Raw genomic sequence first — 17,937 nt, forward strand, 5'->3', positions numbered from 1 at the left:
TTCCAACTCTGTTAAAACCCCAAAGTGACCTTAAACTGAGAGAGTGACAATATTCTGTTCAGATCGATTCATTAATTGATCGTCTCTAACGAACTATCATCACACAGCGACAACAATAATGATTTTATTCTTGCCTTGTGTTTGTGAACGCACCAACAGGTGTGATGGATCATCTCCCTGCAGGTTGAGTTTAGCAGGAATAAAGTAGCAAAAATAGTTTCACATTAAATATTTCTGATTGATATAAATTATTATTTAAAAAACTATCTAAGCTGCAATTGTAGAATATATTTCAATAATTAAGACAATAATAAGAAACAAACATAACTCTTCAGTTGTATCATTCTGTTGGATTTATATCATATATAAATCTTCATTAATCCTGCAGAGTTGAAGTTCATATCTTTGTTCAGTTCTGTTCATCAGTTTAAATCTCTCATTATAAAGCAGCACCGTGTGAGAGGTCTTAATCAAAGCCGGAAGGAGCACAAAGTACATTAATGCTTTGTTGCTGAGGTGTGTGCGAGTCCCACACTGCTCATTCCAGCGGATCAGGCTAATTTCTGGTGTTTGAGATGGTGGAGGATTTGGCTCCCTTTCAGGTGTGAAAACAGCCAAATTGTTTTTCTCCTTAAAAAATGGCATGTTTGGTTCCATTTAATGTGTATTTTTTAAGTCATTTTAAGGCAGAAATTCAAATATCTGCTGTATCTAAATTTAATGTCTTACACGATGTGTTACAAAGTGAGTTTATTTCTGTGTTTCCTTCAGGTCTCTCCTGCATATTGTTCCTGACTTTTATGTCTCAACAGCTCGAGTCCAGTGTGACGTGACTGAAGCAGACAGTTATTAACCATTATATTATTTATTTACTAAAACTAGCTAATCAAAGGAGTTTCAAAGTCGGACCTAAAACCTGCCACTGATTCTTCATAACTTGTTCAGTCACGCCAGTTAAACATATAGGAGCGTTTTTTTAATCTGTCGCCTCTATCAGCAGGACGACATTTGTCTGTGCCCAGGAGGTACAGCGGTTGTCCTCCAATCGCATGATCAGCGTTTCCATTCCTGGCTTCTCCAGTCCACACGTAGATGTCTCCTCGGGCAAGATACTTAACCCCAAATTGCTCCTGATGGCTGCGCCAACAGTGTGTGAATGTTAATTTCCTTCCTGATGAGCAGGTTGGCACCCTGCGTAGTAGCTCCTGCCATCAGTGTATGAATGTGTGTGTGAATGAGACATGTAGTGTAAAAGCGCTTTGAGTGGTCAAAAAGACTAGAAACGCGCTATAATAAGTCCAGTCACACATCACTGTTAAACATATAATGATGTTTGATGATGTGACATCGCTATGGTTACGATCTGGTTAGGTTTTTGGGAAAGCTGATGGTTTGGGTTTGTTAAGAGGAGAGAAAAATCAGGTGTAGGTTAAAGATACTATGTTACACTGCCTCCGTCGTCATGGCTACAGTAATGTCACAAGAGGTTAAAGGTCATGGGATGATAGTAGTTACGCTTTTTTAAACACTGTCCTGAGTTGCCCTCCTCTGAATCGGCAAATCTGTTCACTATGTTTTTTCTTGGAAGGACATTCTTTCATTATTTTCATTATAGGAACTGAATACATGAACATTTTAAACTCCACAGGATTTTGTTTTAGAAAACTCTGATATCTAATTCTGCTTCATAGGTGACTGGCAAACCAATAATAAGGCAGAACAAATGTAGACAGAAAAAAAAACGAGATTAATGCGTGCAAGAAATTTAAAAAAGGAAATTTTATAATATAATAATATAATAAATATATATTATTTAGATATAGATAATAAATAAATAAATAATAAATGAAAATTTAATAAAATATATTAAAATATAATAAAAAGATAAAAATATAAAATTGTTCTAAAATATCAAAATATAATACAAATATTAAAATATTATAAAATATATTTAAAAAATATAAAAATAGAATAAAATAATAAATATATAATACATATAAATATTATAAAATATAGTGACTATAGTAAAAACTAGATAAACTATGTCAAAAAACAAAGACAAATAAAATCAATGAGGGATAAAAATAATAAATACTTTTTACAACACAAAAACAATAAAATAGGTGAATAAAATAAATAGCACAGAGGTTCCTGGAGAACTAACATGGATGTCTCATGTCACTCAAAGTCAATATAATAAACCCAAATTTAATGGCTATGATTGTATCAATCTACAGTGTTTTTAACCTTCAGATGACCAACCAAGTCGTGAACATAGACTTCCCAACCAATCCGACACGGTGTGAATGTGTCATGGATTAAGACAATCACTCAGATGTGTGGATGTATTGATCAGATCGTACTGAGAGTCACACTGATGCTGCTGCTGCTGCTGCTGCTGCTGAACTGAGTCTGTAAACTGAGCAGTGAAGAAGAAGAAAGCTGCCCCAACATTCACTAAATGAACTGATGACCTACCCAGCTGGACCAGGCTGGAGGGCAGCATGACAGACACACACAGACACACACACACACACACACACACACACACACACACACATATATATACACACACACAAACACACACACACACAGAGCGAGGAAGCAGTGAAAAGTAGAAAGTTAACAAGGCGGATGCAGGGTTGTGTGCAAGTGATGGGATGCTCTGCAACACACACACAAACACACACAGTGTATATGTGTGTGTGTGTGTGTGTGTGTGTGTGTATCTGTGTGTGTGTGTGCTCGCTGTTGTCAGGATGATCTCAGTTGACTCGGGATAATTCGGGGATAATTAGAGGGATTCTTGTGCTCCTGCGGGCTCCAACAGCTTCTCCACAGGAACTGAAAGAAAACGTGACCTTCAGTCATGTGACCTTCTCCGTCCAAAACCTCCCCTGCTCATTGGACAGACGACAAACCTGCTGGGACGCAAGCAGCTCCGAGTTCAAAGAGACAAAGATTGTTAAAGAACCACGTTGCTGCTTCTAAAATGTGTTTTTTTTTTGTTTTGTTTTTTGCAGACAGATGTTAGTTTTCCTTCATCTTTGTAAAAAAACTGGTCTGTCGCTTCACTGCTCTGTTGTACAGATCTGTTAAATTTGGTTTGTGTTTTATTATTCAGGAACCAGATAAAACATGCAACAGATGTCACGTATACAGGGTTATATAAATGCAACCGTTTATATGCCATTTTTCATGCACACCAGCTATTTTTGTTTCATGTATTTTCTCAACGTGAGTGAAGGTGAATACAGATCAGCAGATGTTGTGATCATTAAATACTCTCTCAGACAGTCACATCATCACAGTTACGCATGATAAACAGAAAGCTTTACTTCAGGAAGTGTCTGGCATGAAATCTCATCACCACAAATCTGCAGCCAAAGAAAGATGGTTAGTTATGTTAATAATGATAGAATTATAAACCAAAATATATTTAATGAAGCCGTTTATAGGATTTACGCTATTTAACCATAAATCTAACGTATCTCACATTGTAAAAGGTCACATACTTTAATGATTAATGTTCATTCAAAAGATATATTTTATGAGTTTTAAATTCATCATTAATTCATTCATTTTCCAAACCGCTTATCCTATAGAGGGTCGGTGGGACAGGTCACCCGTCCATCACAGGGCGAACAGAGTAGACAGACAACCATCCACACTCACATTCACATCTACAGGCAACCAGTTAACCTAAGCTGCATGTTTTTGGTCTGTGGGAGGAAGCCAGAGTAGCCAGAGAGAAGCCATGCAGGCACGATGAGAACATACAAACTCCTCACAGTTTTTACTGTTTTTACATAGTTTTTACTTCATTCATATTTCAAGCAATAATCTGTTATTGTGGAACATTTACAGCAAATATGTAGTTGAATCTAAACCAAATTCCAACTAAAATACAACAGCTGGCTTTTTGCTGCCTGATTTGAATGAACCTCCAACTGTTTGCACCTGTCCTCCTACGTGTGCACTTAATCATCACACAGACAGGCAAAGTGAGCGTCAAGGTCCCGAAAATGACCAAACAGTCAGAATACTGCTTGCGCTGGTTGTTGCACATCCAGGAAAATAGAGCCGATAGACTTTTAAATCATTAATTTAAACAATGTACATTAATCAAGAACCTCTTCACTGCTCAGTTTCAATATGACATATCAATCTTCTTTTTAATCAACGAGTCATTATGGTCCTATTCTCTAAATTCAGGCCCTTTTTAATAAGAAAAGTATTGCTCCTTTAATAAGATTTGAAGCCTTATTGTAGCGTTTGATGTCTGCTGTGTGGGCCTTGATTGACAGCTTTAACTGACAGTTGGCTCCAGGACTAAGTTTAATGTTACTTGACTTTAATGCCCTGCCCTTATAGCACAATTTAGCTAGGGTAGCTAACGTTGCTAATGTTAAAACAAGTGTGCGGCACTCCTGGCTCCAAACAGACAAGATGGCGTTGACTAGGAACTGTAACTCTGGGCTTTAATTGTGACTTTAAAAAAAAATGGGAGTCAATTGGAGCATCTCGCAGCCATCAGTGGCACTTTAACGTACTTCAAAACAAGACAGCTGCTGTTCAAGCTCTGACTGCTGCTCTTTTAATGACGTCATCTCGTTACGTCCTCTCCTTCTGCACTAGTTTCTTGGCGTTGACTGGAGATTTAGCAACAGCAGGCGTTTTATCTCCTAATATTCACACAAAAGAAGTGGACGGAAATATGTTAAGATTTGAGTTACATTTGGCTGAAACTTCAGCTTCTACATCAGTCCGCCTCTCTCTCACAGCGGGACGCAAGAGCAAGGCATTCTGGGAAAGACAGGAAATCTAGTAAATCAGTGAGTGAAGGTCGAGAGAGAGAGAAAGAGAGAGAGAGAGAGAGAGGGAGAGAGAGGCAGCAGATCATCATGTAATCTCACTGTGCTGTCCATCACTGGGTTTATCTCTGTGTGTGTTCAGGGTCCTCAGGTACTAACACATGAATCACGGCCCAGATCACACACACACACACACACACACACACACACATATATACACACACACATATATACACACACACACACACACACAGTCAGATCTAGGTCACAGCTGTTCACTACAATATTTCTGTTTTCACCTCCTCTGGAACTGTCACGTCTCTCTCTCTCCTCCTCTCGGTTCAGTCTTTTCTCCTCTTTTCTCTCCGCCGTCCTCCTCCTCCTCCTTCCTTCCTCCATCTTCCTCCTCTTCGACCTTGATGAAAACACGGAGAGGTTCAAACACAGACGTGAAGGAGGAGGATCGTCAAGAGTGTGAAGTGACTCTGGGACGTCAGAAAGAGATAAACTCATGATAAACCCTCCCGCTGGTCTCTTCACTGCCACATGTCGTAACATTCATCCCGCTCAGGTTGTTCAGGGTTTCTCAACAGCAACCTAAACTATCTATGTGCTGTGTCTGTTTACGCTTAATCACATTTACAAGGATACAGCAGCGATTTTCTATATTTTTTCTTCTTGTCAACAAATCTCTTATTCCTCCATTGTTTAAATAAACTATTAAAAAACACATCAGAGAGCCACACCGCTGCACTGGGTCACATATTCCTTCATTATGAAGAGGTTTATCACATTAGTTTGTTAAGAAACGGCTCCAAAGACTAACAACAGTGACATGTTTTCAGTCTCTGTAGAGTAGTTCTGTGTAAGGCAAACGCTACTGAGCATGTGCAGGAAGACGGTCACTGTTTACAGCTTCACTAGCATGTTGTGCTACATATCACAACCTTTTGACTTTGCGTCGGAGTTCTTTGAGAAATGTCTACAAATAAAGAAGAAATCGTGTTCCCTGAATTTGTTCAGTGTTTCCTGGCATATGCATGACTACTCTATAGAGACTGGAAACATGATCGCTGTCATTATTCAGCCTTTTCTTTAAAACATAAGTTGGAAGTTTTGATTGAAACTGGGAAACAGATTTTTGATAATTTCATCTTTTCTTTCCGTGTGTCTTCAGGTACTGGTCGTAATGGCTACGCTAAAGCCGTGGATGGAGAGGAGGGAGGAGGAGAGGGTGAGGAAGAGGAGGAGGAGGGAGGAGAGGGGGATGGAGGAGGAGGAGGAGAAGAAGAAGGAGGAGGAGAAGGAGAGGAGAGGGACCCAGAGTGGGACGAAGAGTTGGACGGAGGGGACACGGGAGGAGTGAGGATGACAAGAACCGACACACTGCACTCCACCACCAGCTCCACAGGAACACAGAGGAGGAGAGGAGCACACGCTAAGAAACAGGTGAGACAACACGCTAGGAAACTAATAAAACAGGTGAGACAACACGCTAAGAAACAGGTGAGACAACATGCTAAGAAACTAAGAAACAGGTGAGGCAACACGCTAGGAAACTAATAAAACAGGTGAGACAACATGCTAAGAAACTAAGAAACAGGTGAGGCAACATGCTAAGAAACTAAGAAACAGGTGAGGCAACACGCTAAGAAACTAATAAACAGGTGAGACAACATGTTAAGAAACAGGTGAGGCAACATGCTAAGAAACAGGTGAGACAACATGCTAAGAAACTAAGAAACAGGTGAGGCAACACGCTAAGAAACAAGTGAGGCAACATGCTAAGAAACTAAGAAACAGGTGAGGCAACATGCTAAGGAACAGGTGAGGCAACATGCTAAGAAACTAATAAAACAGGTGAGGCAACATGCTAAGAAACTAAGAAACAGGTGAGGCAACATGCTAAGAAACTAAGAAACAGGTGAGGCAACACGCTAAGAAACTAAGAAACAGGTGAGACGACATGCTAAGAAACTAAGAAACAGGTCAGGCAACACGCTAAGAAACTAAGAAACAGGTGAGACGACACGCTAAGAAACTAAGAAACAGGTGAGACAACATGCTAAGAAACTAAGAAACAGGTGAGGCAACATGCTAAGAAACAGGTGAGGCAACATGCTAAGAAACTAAGAAACAGGTGAAGCAACATGCTAAGAAACTAAGAAACAGGTCAGGCAACACGCTAAGAAACTAAGAAACAGGTGAGACGACACGCTAAGAAACAGGTGAGATAACATGCTAAGAAACTAAGAAACAGGTGAGGCAACATGCTAAGAAACAGGTGAGGCAACATGCTAAGAAACTAAGAAACAGGTGAGACGACACGCTAAGAAACTAAGAAACAGGTGAAGCAACATGCTAAGAAAGTAAGAAAGAGGCGAGGCAACATGCTAAGAAACTAAGAAACAGGTGAGACAACATGCTAAGGAACAAGTGAGGCAACATGCTAAGAAACTAATAAAACAGGTGAGACAACATGCTAAGAAACTAAGAAACAGGTGAGACGACACGCTAAGAAAGTAAGAAACAGGTGAGACAACATACTAAGAAACAGGTGAGGCAACATGCTAAGAAACTAAGAAACAGGTGAGACAACATACTAAGAAACAGGTGAGGCAACATGCTAAGAAACTAAGAAACAGGTGAGACAACATACTAAGAAACAGGTGAGGCAACATGCTAAGAAACTAAGAAACAGATCAGGCAACACGCTAAGAAACAGGTGAGGCAACATGCTAAGAAACATGTGAGGCAACATGCTAAGAAACAGTGGTTCCACCTGGTCTCAGTCTTTATTATTGACAGTCTACAGTGAAAGATATGGTGATGACGATGATGATGGCGATAACGATGATGATGATGATGTCACTTCCTCCTCAGGTCCAGGGCAGTAATCAGGTGCAGCGAGCTCCGAGAGCGTTATACTGTCTGAAACTCAACAATCCAATCAGACGAGCGGCGCTCTCGATTGTCGAGTGGAAGTATCCTTTAACTGACCGTTAGCTCTGCTTCAGGCTAAGTGGAGCTTCGGAATAAACAAACAACCACTCACTAGACACATACATCCACCTCCTGATACTTTGTTGAATTTATGTTGAATTTGTTTTACAGTCGACAGCTTTCTGAAAAAATAAAGAAGCTCTGAGCTGGAACTTTTAACGCCATGTAGGAGGAAATACTTCATCACAGAGATGAAGACTCAAAGAAACAGTACCGGTAGTAGTTTTTTGTATTTTGACCCCGCTGAGCTTCCTTAATGTCTCTCAGACCCTTTGATATCTTCATCCTGTTAGCCATCTTTGCTAACTGTGTCGCTCTGGGAGTTTCCAAACCGTTTCCTGAGGACGACTCCAACTCCACCAACCACGACCTGGTGAGTCCAAATACACACATACACAACCATACTGCACACATACACAACCATACTGCACACATACACAACCATACTGCACAAATACACAACCATACTGCACAAATACACAACCATACTGCACAAATACACAACCATACTGCACAAATACACAAACATACTACATAAAATACACAACCATACTACACACATACACAACCATACTACACAAATACACAACCAAACTACACAAATACACAACCATACTACACCCATACACAACCATACTACACAAATACACAACCATACTACACAAATACACTACCATACTGCACAAATACACAACTATACTGCACAAATACACAACCATACTACATAAATACACAACCATACTACACAAATACACAACCATACTACACAAATACCTCACCATACTACACGAATACACAACCATACTACACAAATACACTACCGTACTACACAAATACACAACCATACTACATACAATACACAACCATACTACACAAATACACAACCATACTACACAAATACACAACCATACTACAAAAATACACAACCATACTACACAAATACACTACCATACTACACAAATACACAACCATACTACACACATACACAACCATACTGCACAAATACACAAATATACTACACAAATACACAACCATACTACACAAATACACAACCATACTATACAAATAAACAACCATACTACACAAATACACAACCATACTACACACATACACAACCATACTACACAAATACACTACCATACTGGACAAATACACAACTATACTGCACAAATACACAACCATACTACACAAATACACAACCGTACTACACAAATACACTACCGTACTACACAAATACACAACCATACTACATAAATACACAACCATACTACACAAATACACAACCAGACTACACAAATACCTCACCATACTACACAAATACACAACCATACTACACAAATACACTACCGTACTACACAAATACACAACCATACTACATACAATACACAACCATACTACACAAATACACAACCATACTACACAAATACACTACCATACTACACAAATACACAACCATACTACACACATAAACAACCATACTACACAAATACACAACCATACTACACAAATATACTACCATACTATACAAATACACAACCATACTACACAAATACACAACCATACTACACAAATACACAACCATACTACACAAATCCACAACCATACTACACAAATACACAACCATACTACATACAATACACAACCATACTACACAAATACACAACCATACTATACAAATACACAACCATACTACACACATACACAACCATACTACACAAATACACAACCATACTACACAAATACACAACCATACTACACATACTACATGAATACACTATCATACTACACAACCATACTACACAAATACACAACTATACTACACATACTACATGAATACACTATCATACTACACAACCATACCACAAATACACAACCATACTACACATACTACATGAATACACTATCATACTACACAACCATACTACACGATGACACAAATACACAACCATACTACACAAATACACAACCACACTACACAAATACACAACTATACTACACAAATACACAAATGGAGTACAAAATGGAAATGCACATTTTTCACTCTTACTCACAAATTTTAAAATACTGTTGATCAAAAACTAGTTTGAGTGTAAAAGTCAGTTAAATGTCAGTGTGTTCAGTTTGCTCTCACATGGCGTGTGTTCCCAAGTAAGTCATATTATTCAAAATGTCTCAAAGTGAATGTCACATACACAACCAGAGGACAGGTACATTTAGTCCATCACAGAATGACTGGTTGTTTTCTTGTGTGTGAGTTCTGTACTGGAGTGAACTGGGCTAGAGTAGAGAGTAGTACTGGAGGCAGGGGCGCCGAAAGGGAATTTGGACCCCCAAAAAAAGATATCACATTGGGCCCCACCATCACACATAGGCAACGCCAACCATGCCCAATTTCTATAACCACACCTCTACCTGTGAAGGCTTGCAACTCTCTTACAGTCCAAAACCAACTGACTATATATGTACTGACTGTGGAAATGGGAGACAGGAGACAGGACTGAACCATTTAATTAAAATATAGAGGGGGGTGTTTGGGCAATACAGAGGCTTTGGATGGTACATTTTTTGCAATAAACAAGAAAAAGAAAGCATTAGTTTAATGAGTTCATTGTAAATATAGAACCTGTAGAACCTGATAATGTAATAAAATGTAATGTAATAAAGTGCATTTCCCAATAATGTAACAATCTCTGTACCGATGATGTAATAAATTATTACATTATTGGGTTAACCTTATTTTTGCAGAACTTAATAATGTAATAATTTCTCAATATTGTAATAACATTATTACATTTTTTATTGAGTTATGAGTATTTTTAAATTACATTATTTGGAAAGTATTACATTATCAGGTTCTACAGGGACCCTGTCAGTCACAGGCCTTTACAATCATCCTAACTTTTCCCCTGACTGGAAGACAGGATTTAAATGAGAAAAGGAGTTCAGAGAGTAAATATTGTGTGTAGGCGGTTAATGGACTCAGGTGGCGTTAATGTCTCAGCCTCGGGTTAGCGCTCGTGTGTGTTCATGTGTTTCTTTATTATGTTCACTGGTGTAAAACAACAAAACACTTTTAAAAAGAATTTTTAAAAAAAGACTGAAAATAAATAGACTACATAACAATTCTGACAGAAAGCATCATATGTGTGAAGAGGTCTCTGTGCTAACCTAGGCTAGCAGTTTCCCTCTACTTCCAGTCTTTGTGCTAAGCTAGGCTAGCAGTTTCCCTCTACTTTCATTCTTTGTGCTAAGCTAGGCTAGCAGTTTCCCTCTACTTCCAGTCTTTGTGCTAAGCTAGGCTAACCCTGTCCTGGACATCTCACAGAATGGACATCGGTCCTGAGCAGCAGCAGGATAAATCCCCATGGAGTCACTGCTGGTAGGGTTAGCTAGTGATTTCTGATCAAGTGATGGATTTGTGAAGACTGGGTGGTGATGGAGAGGTGGTGTGGCACATAACAGCATTATGAAAGCAAAAGGGCAAAGAGGAAGAATATATATTTAACCTCATGAGACCCGAGCTATTGTGTGTTATGTATTTTTAATCTCTCCTAGATATTTGGGATTACTAGGACCTGATAAGTACAAGTCTCTTAACAGGAAGGGCATTATTTTACTGTATAACAATAAATTCACCAGTGTATGAAACTATTTATTTCCTTACATTTACACGTTCCCTTTGCATGATTGATAATGAAGTCCCAACGCCCTCAAACGAGTACTTTCTGATTAGCAGTGTCGTATATTGTTGCGGTTGCTAAAATTAGTCACATTTGTATCAAACTACAAACATAATAATGCATAAATAAACAAGTTTCAACCATCAAATTTGATTTTGTTTTTTTACACCTGGTCCACTTTTGTCTGGGGATCGGCTGTTGATTGACTCGGATGCCTGCCACAAAAAAGTGTTAACGAATGAGGACAACAGGTCAAAGTTCAGCAGGAATGAAGTTTAAGGTCCAGTTAACCCAAAAATGTAACGTCCCCATAGGAATATGCAGGGTTGCAGGAGGTTAAAAAGACAGCTGCAATATAATGAATGAAGGTGTGTCACTGTGCTGTTGGTAAGATGTGACCAGCTGACATCTCAATTAACCCCCCCCCCCCAAATTATGAGTGAGCATGCATGAGGGATGGGAATAACCAATGGTGTCTTCCACTGTGAGCTCCATTTATATCTCCTGCGCCCCGTCTGTCCTCACGTGTGTCACTCTGAACACTCGGTAACTTGAGTGTTTTTCCTCGAGGATCTAAAGTAGCTCCTCCTCTCCTGCTGTAAAGGTCAGAGGTCATTTGTATATGTAGTGATGCTGGAAATGATTGACAGCTCTTTGATCAGATATGATCAGCTGAGAGTTTTCTGCTCTGATGCCTCAGCTCTCTCTCTCCTCTGTCAGTTACAGTTGGATTGTACGCACTGTCCATGGAGTCACTTTATATTCAAGTGATGTGTGTGTATGTGTGTGTGTGTGTGTGTGTGTGTGTGTGTGTGTGTGTGTGTGTGTTTCACTCTCCTGTTGTCATGTGATGGAATACAAACTACTGCAGACGATTACAATAATATACTGTATATAATAACAGAACGGGTTTACTTTCATACTTAATGTACATGTTGTAACTCTTCAGTTTACAGCAGTAACACATTTAAAACAGAACTTTTAATAGATTGTTTAACTGTGGTATTATTAAAGGATAGATACAGATATTAAACCAGCAGTCAGGTGTCCATATGAACAGTGAAAGAGGTTTTTTCCTCGCTGTAATCATTCCTCCTGTTCATACTGACTATTAAAAGATCTCCTTCAGATGTGCTTTCAATGTAAAGTGATGGAGGACAAAATCTACAGTGTGTCCACACAGTCATTTAAAAGTAGATGATCAGCTTCTATTGAGCTTCATCAGTCTAAGTTAGGCATATCAAGTGATATCTGACACATTTAAAGTCTGTTTAGCGTCAAATTCCCTCTTAGTGTTTCCCTGTTGAGCTGTGGTGGAAGTATAGTAACAAAACGACTTTGGCACTAAAAAGGCTGTAATGTTGAAGGATATCTACTCGATTTGATTCATTTGAGCGGCTGAAGCTTCATATTAACTTCAAATAAACATTTTAATACAGTTTTGCACAGAAAGAGGACTATGGATCCCCTCCCCCCACATACATCTGAAACCAAACCTACCTACATCTCTGTGAATGATTACTGAATGATGTAATCAGAGTTTTGTCAGTCTGCTGATGGATTTAAACAAATATGTAACAGTAAAAGAAAGCTATAAATAGATTATCTACATGTTGTTGTTGTACAAATACAGTATATTTAATATGTAAAACAAAAACCTCAGTGCAGGATGTTGAGAGACGCAAAGCTTATGTGTGTGTTTGTGTGGAGAATTTGTGAGCATTTCAGAGGATTACCAATCTGTCATCATCTCTTCTACACACACACACACACACACACACACACACACACACACACACACACACACACGCTGATTTATTGTGTAAAAGCTGATAAATGTCCACCAGCAGTCAAAGCTCCATTCAGAGAGCAGTGAAGTGAAATAATAGTTACCCCCAGCTGAGCCTCACAGGACAACTAGTTAGTTAGTTAGTTAGTTAATTTGTTAGTTAGTTAGTTAATAATATATTATAGTAATATAATAGTATATTTATTAATATAAATATTAAAGTGAGATTTAAAGAATTATAACAAATCACTAGAGATGTTCAGGTTGAGCTATAAAGCCAAAAAGTTTCTAAGGTTTTGCTGCTTTTACACTGTTAAAAACACATCAGTGAGTCAAACCGCTGCACTGGGTGACATGTTCCTTCATTATGAAGAGTTTGGTCGTGTTAGTTTGTTTAGAAAACGGCTCCAAAGACTAATAATGGAGATCATGATTTCAGTCTCTGTAGAGTAGTTCTTTGTAAGGCAAAGGCACTGAAGTTCTTTGAGAAATGTACAATGTAGTTCAAAGTCTAGGTTGTGATGATGAAGCTGCCGTTCCACACATGCTCAGTGGTGTCTGCCTCACAAGAACTACTCTACAGAGACTGAAATCATGATCTCTGTTATTAGTCTTTGGAGCCGTTTTCTAAACAAACTAACGCGACCAATTTCAGTCTCTGCAGAGTAGTTCTTGTAAGGCAGACACCACTGAGCATGTGCAGAAACGGCAGCTTCATTAGCTTGTTGTGCTACAATATCACAACCTCTGGACTTTGAACTACATTGTTAATTTCTCAAAGAACTTCAGTACCTTTGCCTTACAAAGAACTACTCTACAGAGACTGAAATCATGATCTCTGTTATTAGTCTTTGGAGCCGTTTCTAAACAAACTAACGCGACCAAACTCTTGACAATGATGGAACATGTCACCCATTGCAGCTGTGTGACTCACTGATATGTTTTTAATAGTTTTTGGACAACAACAGATGAATAAGATGCAACAAATTATGATTGATACGCACACAATACTTGTTAGAAAATCACCAGAATTATCCTCTAACCAGCTTAACATAGCAGCTCTCCTTTAAAGTCATAACAAGGTTGATGTATAGTTTTTACTCTGATGTTTGAGGGTAAAAATGACGTATTTTCACTTTTATCTTTCATTGGACATCTGCAATATCAGTGTGTGATGCTGTTCTGTGTTCTGAATGATAACATGTTCTCTGTGTTTCAGGAACAAGTGGAGTACGTGTTCCTTGTCATCTTCACCATCGAAACCTTCCTGAAGATCCTGGCTTACGGTCTGGTGATGCACCCCAGCTCCTACATCCGCAATGGCTGGAATCTGCTCGACTTCGTCATCGTCATCGTTGGGTAAGAAAAACACGAGAAGAACCCACGAACAAGTCGGTCCTTTTGTTTAGGTGGTGATTCTTTCTTAAGATGTCGGTTCTGACTGTCTTTGGATTCCTCTGCTCTCTTCATATGTCAGTTTTCTGAATGATTATTCACTTTTTTGTAAATGCCAGTTATCTACACGTTGATTCTCTCAGCATGTGGGTTATCTTTAGATATACAGTATGTTCTATCAGAAGATGTTGGTTCTGTCTGTAGACACACCGGTTCTTTAATTAGATGATTGTTCTCTCTTAGGATGTTGAGTTTCGTAGATGATTGTGTTAATGTTCTTTACCAAGATATCAGTTCTGTCTTTAGATGGATGCTAATTATCTGTTAAATCTTGGTTCTCAAATGCCAAGTATCTCTGTACATGTATGTTCTCCTATTAGACGTTGGTTCTCTTAACCTTTGTGTCGTCCTCCCGGGTGAAATTGACCCCGTCTGTTTTGACTGTTCCTTCTTTTCTCCCTTCCTTCCTTCCTTCCATCTGTCCTTCCTTCCTTCCTCCATCCCCCTTTCTTCCTTCCTTCTCCTTCCTTCCTTCCTCCATCCCCCTTTCTTCCTTCCTTCTGTCCTTCCTTCCTCCCTCCCTCCTTCTTTCCTTCCCTCCTTCCTCCCTCCCGTCTATCCTTCCTCCCTGCCTCCTTCTCTCTTTCTTTCCTTCCCTCCTTCCTCCTTTCCTTCCTTCCTCCTTCCTTCCTTCCTTCCTTCCTTACAATAAGGAAAAAGAAGGAAGGAAAGTAAGAAGGAGGGAGGGAAGAATCCCTCCCTCCTTCTTACTTTCCTTCCTTCTTCCTCCCTTCCTTCCTTCCTCCCTCCTTTCCTTCCTTCTTCCTCCCTTCCTTCCTTCCTTCCTTCCGTCCTCCCTCCCTTCCTTCCTTCTTTGACCCGAGGACAACAGGAGGGTTAAAGACTAAATTCGTTTTGATTTTATTTCCCATCCTGCACCTGGTGGAAATTTACAAGAAGAGAAACTGTTGAACAGTGAAGCAGAAACAGAAGCTGCTTTTGGCCACAGCTGCCCTTGCGTGTGTGTGTGTGTGTGTGTGTGTGTGTGTGTGTGTGTGTGTGTGTGTGTGTGTGTGTGTGTGTGTGTGTGTGTGTGTGTGTGTGTGTGTGTGTGTGTGTGTGTGTGTGTGTGTGTGTGTGTGTGTGTGTGTGTGTGTGTGTGTGTGTGTGTGTAGTGGTTTGTTCTGGAAAACCAGCCAAAAAAAATGTAAATTACCTAATTAATTCAGTTATAACTGAACAACTGTGAAGAGAAACAACAGAGACTACACGCTGATTGTTCCTGTTACTGACTCTTTTTTTAAATTTGTACCTGTAATTATTTTGGGGGGGTTAACTTTGGGGTTTCTTAGATCATATCAGCTTAGACAGTCACATTTCATAAGGTGTCTTGTACTTTAAAAAGCCTCAGGAGTATTAATATAAGGTATTTTTACAACATTAAACAGGCACACAGTTTATACAACTACCTACAGAACACCACTTTTTAACCAGTAACTATCTGGACACTTTCAGCTGCTGGATGTTAGAGTATTTCTGTTTGGAAACATACTGCATGAAATACAGTAGAAACAGCAGCAGCCTGGATAATTACACAAAGGTAGAAAGTCACGAGTTTAACCTTTGTGTCGTCCTCCCAGGTCAAATTGACCCCGTCTGTTTTGACTGTTCTTTCTTTCCTCCCTTCCTTCCTTCCATCTGTCCTTCCTTCCTCCCTCCCTCCTTCTCTCTTTCTTTCCTTCCTCTCTCTTTCCTCCCTTCCTTCTTTCCTTCCTCCATCCCCCTTTCTTCCTTCCTTCCTTCCTTCCTTTCCTCCCTCCCTCCTTCTCTCTTTCTTTCCTCCCCCTACCTTCCTCCCTTCCTTCTTTCCTCTGCCCTTCTTTCCTTCCTTCCTCCCTTCCTCTTTTCCTTTCTCCTTCTTCCTCCCTTCCTTCCTCCTTTCCTTCCTTCTTCGTCCCTTCCATCCTTCCTTCCTCCCTCCCGTCCTCCCTCCCTCCTTACCTTCCTTCCTTCTTCCTCCCTTGCATCCTTCCTTCCTCCCTCCCTCCCTCCTTTCCTTCCTTCCTTCCTTCTTCCTCCCTTCCTTCCTTGACTCGAGGACAACAGGAGGGTTAACTGCTCCAACTGACCTGAAATAAACTGCAAACACACAGCAGAGGTCATATTATACAGAGAAATGTTAAAGGGAAATGAGAACTTTTAAGTTTCTTCAGGAGTCATTAAAACACATTAAGCACATCATGTTTAATTAGGAAAGTAGTTACAAAAACATGCACACAAAGGTAAACCAATTACAGCAAAGAAACTGAGCACAATTAGCTGATAATTAGCCTGACCAGCCATCGCCAATAATCAATACAAACACACATGATTAGATTTCAAACCATTAATGAAACCAATAACTAACAGCAGTCAATGTCTGACAACCTTAGCAAACATTAGCAGTTAGCTGGTGTTTCTGTAGTGGTGACAGAGCATTAAAAGAATACACCAAACACCTTTTTAAACTCTAGAAACACAAGATAAAAGGCGTCATGTGTTGACTGTCTTTTCCACAATTTGGCATCAATACATAGACTGTATATAAGAAATGGACGTAACATCCGTGACGTCACCCATTGGTTTGTGGATTGCTGCTCGGAAGCCAATAGTTTCGGATCTGGGCAGCGCCATCTTGAAAATTTCAGGTGCATGCCGGGAAAAATGAAAACACGGATTCTACTTATACTTACTAATATAAAATCAGGGAGACCAAAATTTCACAAATGAACATCATACTGCATTGAAGAAGGCTTTAAACTAGTGATTGAGACCATAAACAAATTTTGAAAATGTTTACTGAGGTTAGAAATGAAGTGAGAAGTTGGTGAATTCTCCATTATTTTTTATTGAGACGGAAGTCCTTTTGACACCAAAACGGTCGCCCCCTGGTGGCCTTTTGATATAATGCAGTTTTAAGTTACTTCTGCGTTGGCCTCATTTCAGAGGACCGGAACTCCCCGCCTGCATCAATATCAATCAAGATAAACTGTCTTTGTGCTTAAACTTCATATTTCTTCGCCTGCAGTCTCCGTTGGTTAGTTGTTTCTATTTTAGCGAGAGACGACAATGGGACTGTTTTAGATGTTGGTTCTGTTGAAGTTCTATCTGAGGACGTTGGTTCCCTGTTGAAACATTGGTTTTCTGGTTGTAGATCTCTCTTGATGTCGTTCGTTCTCTTCTTTAGACTCTTTAATTTTGATCTTTCTATAAACAT

The 17,937-nt window shown here is 39.5% G+C and overlaps 1 protein-coding gene across 1 annotated transcript in view; it reads left to right on the forward strand.

Annotated features, from left to right (window-relative positions):
- The first annotated feature begins 6,167 nt into the window (after positions 1–6,167).
- Positions 6,168–17,937, forward strand: part of LOC133987730 (voltage-dependent L-type calcium channel subunit alpha-1D-like) — a 50,178-nt gene continuing 38,408 nt past the window's right edge. Inside the window, 4 exon segments of the mRNA XM_062427173.1 lie at positions 6,168–6,263; positions 7,698–7,798; positions 8,085–8,190; positions 14,506–14,645. Coding sequence (XP_062283157.1) covers positions 6,183–6,263; positions 7,698–7,798; positions 8,085–8,190; positions 14,506–14,645 — 428 coding nt within the window. The 5' untranslated portion in view covers positions 6,168–6,182.

Source organism: Scomber scombrus, chromosome 10 (genome assembly GCF_963691925.1).
Source record: "Scomber scombrus chromosome 10, fScoSco1.1, whole genome shotgun sequence".
Taxonomy (NCBI): Eukaryota; Metazoa; Chordata; class Actinopteri; order Scombriformes; family Scombridae; genus Scomber; species Scomber scombrus.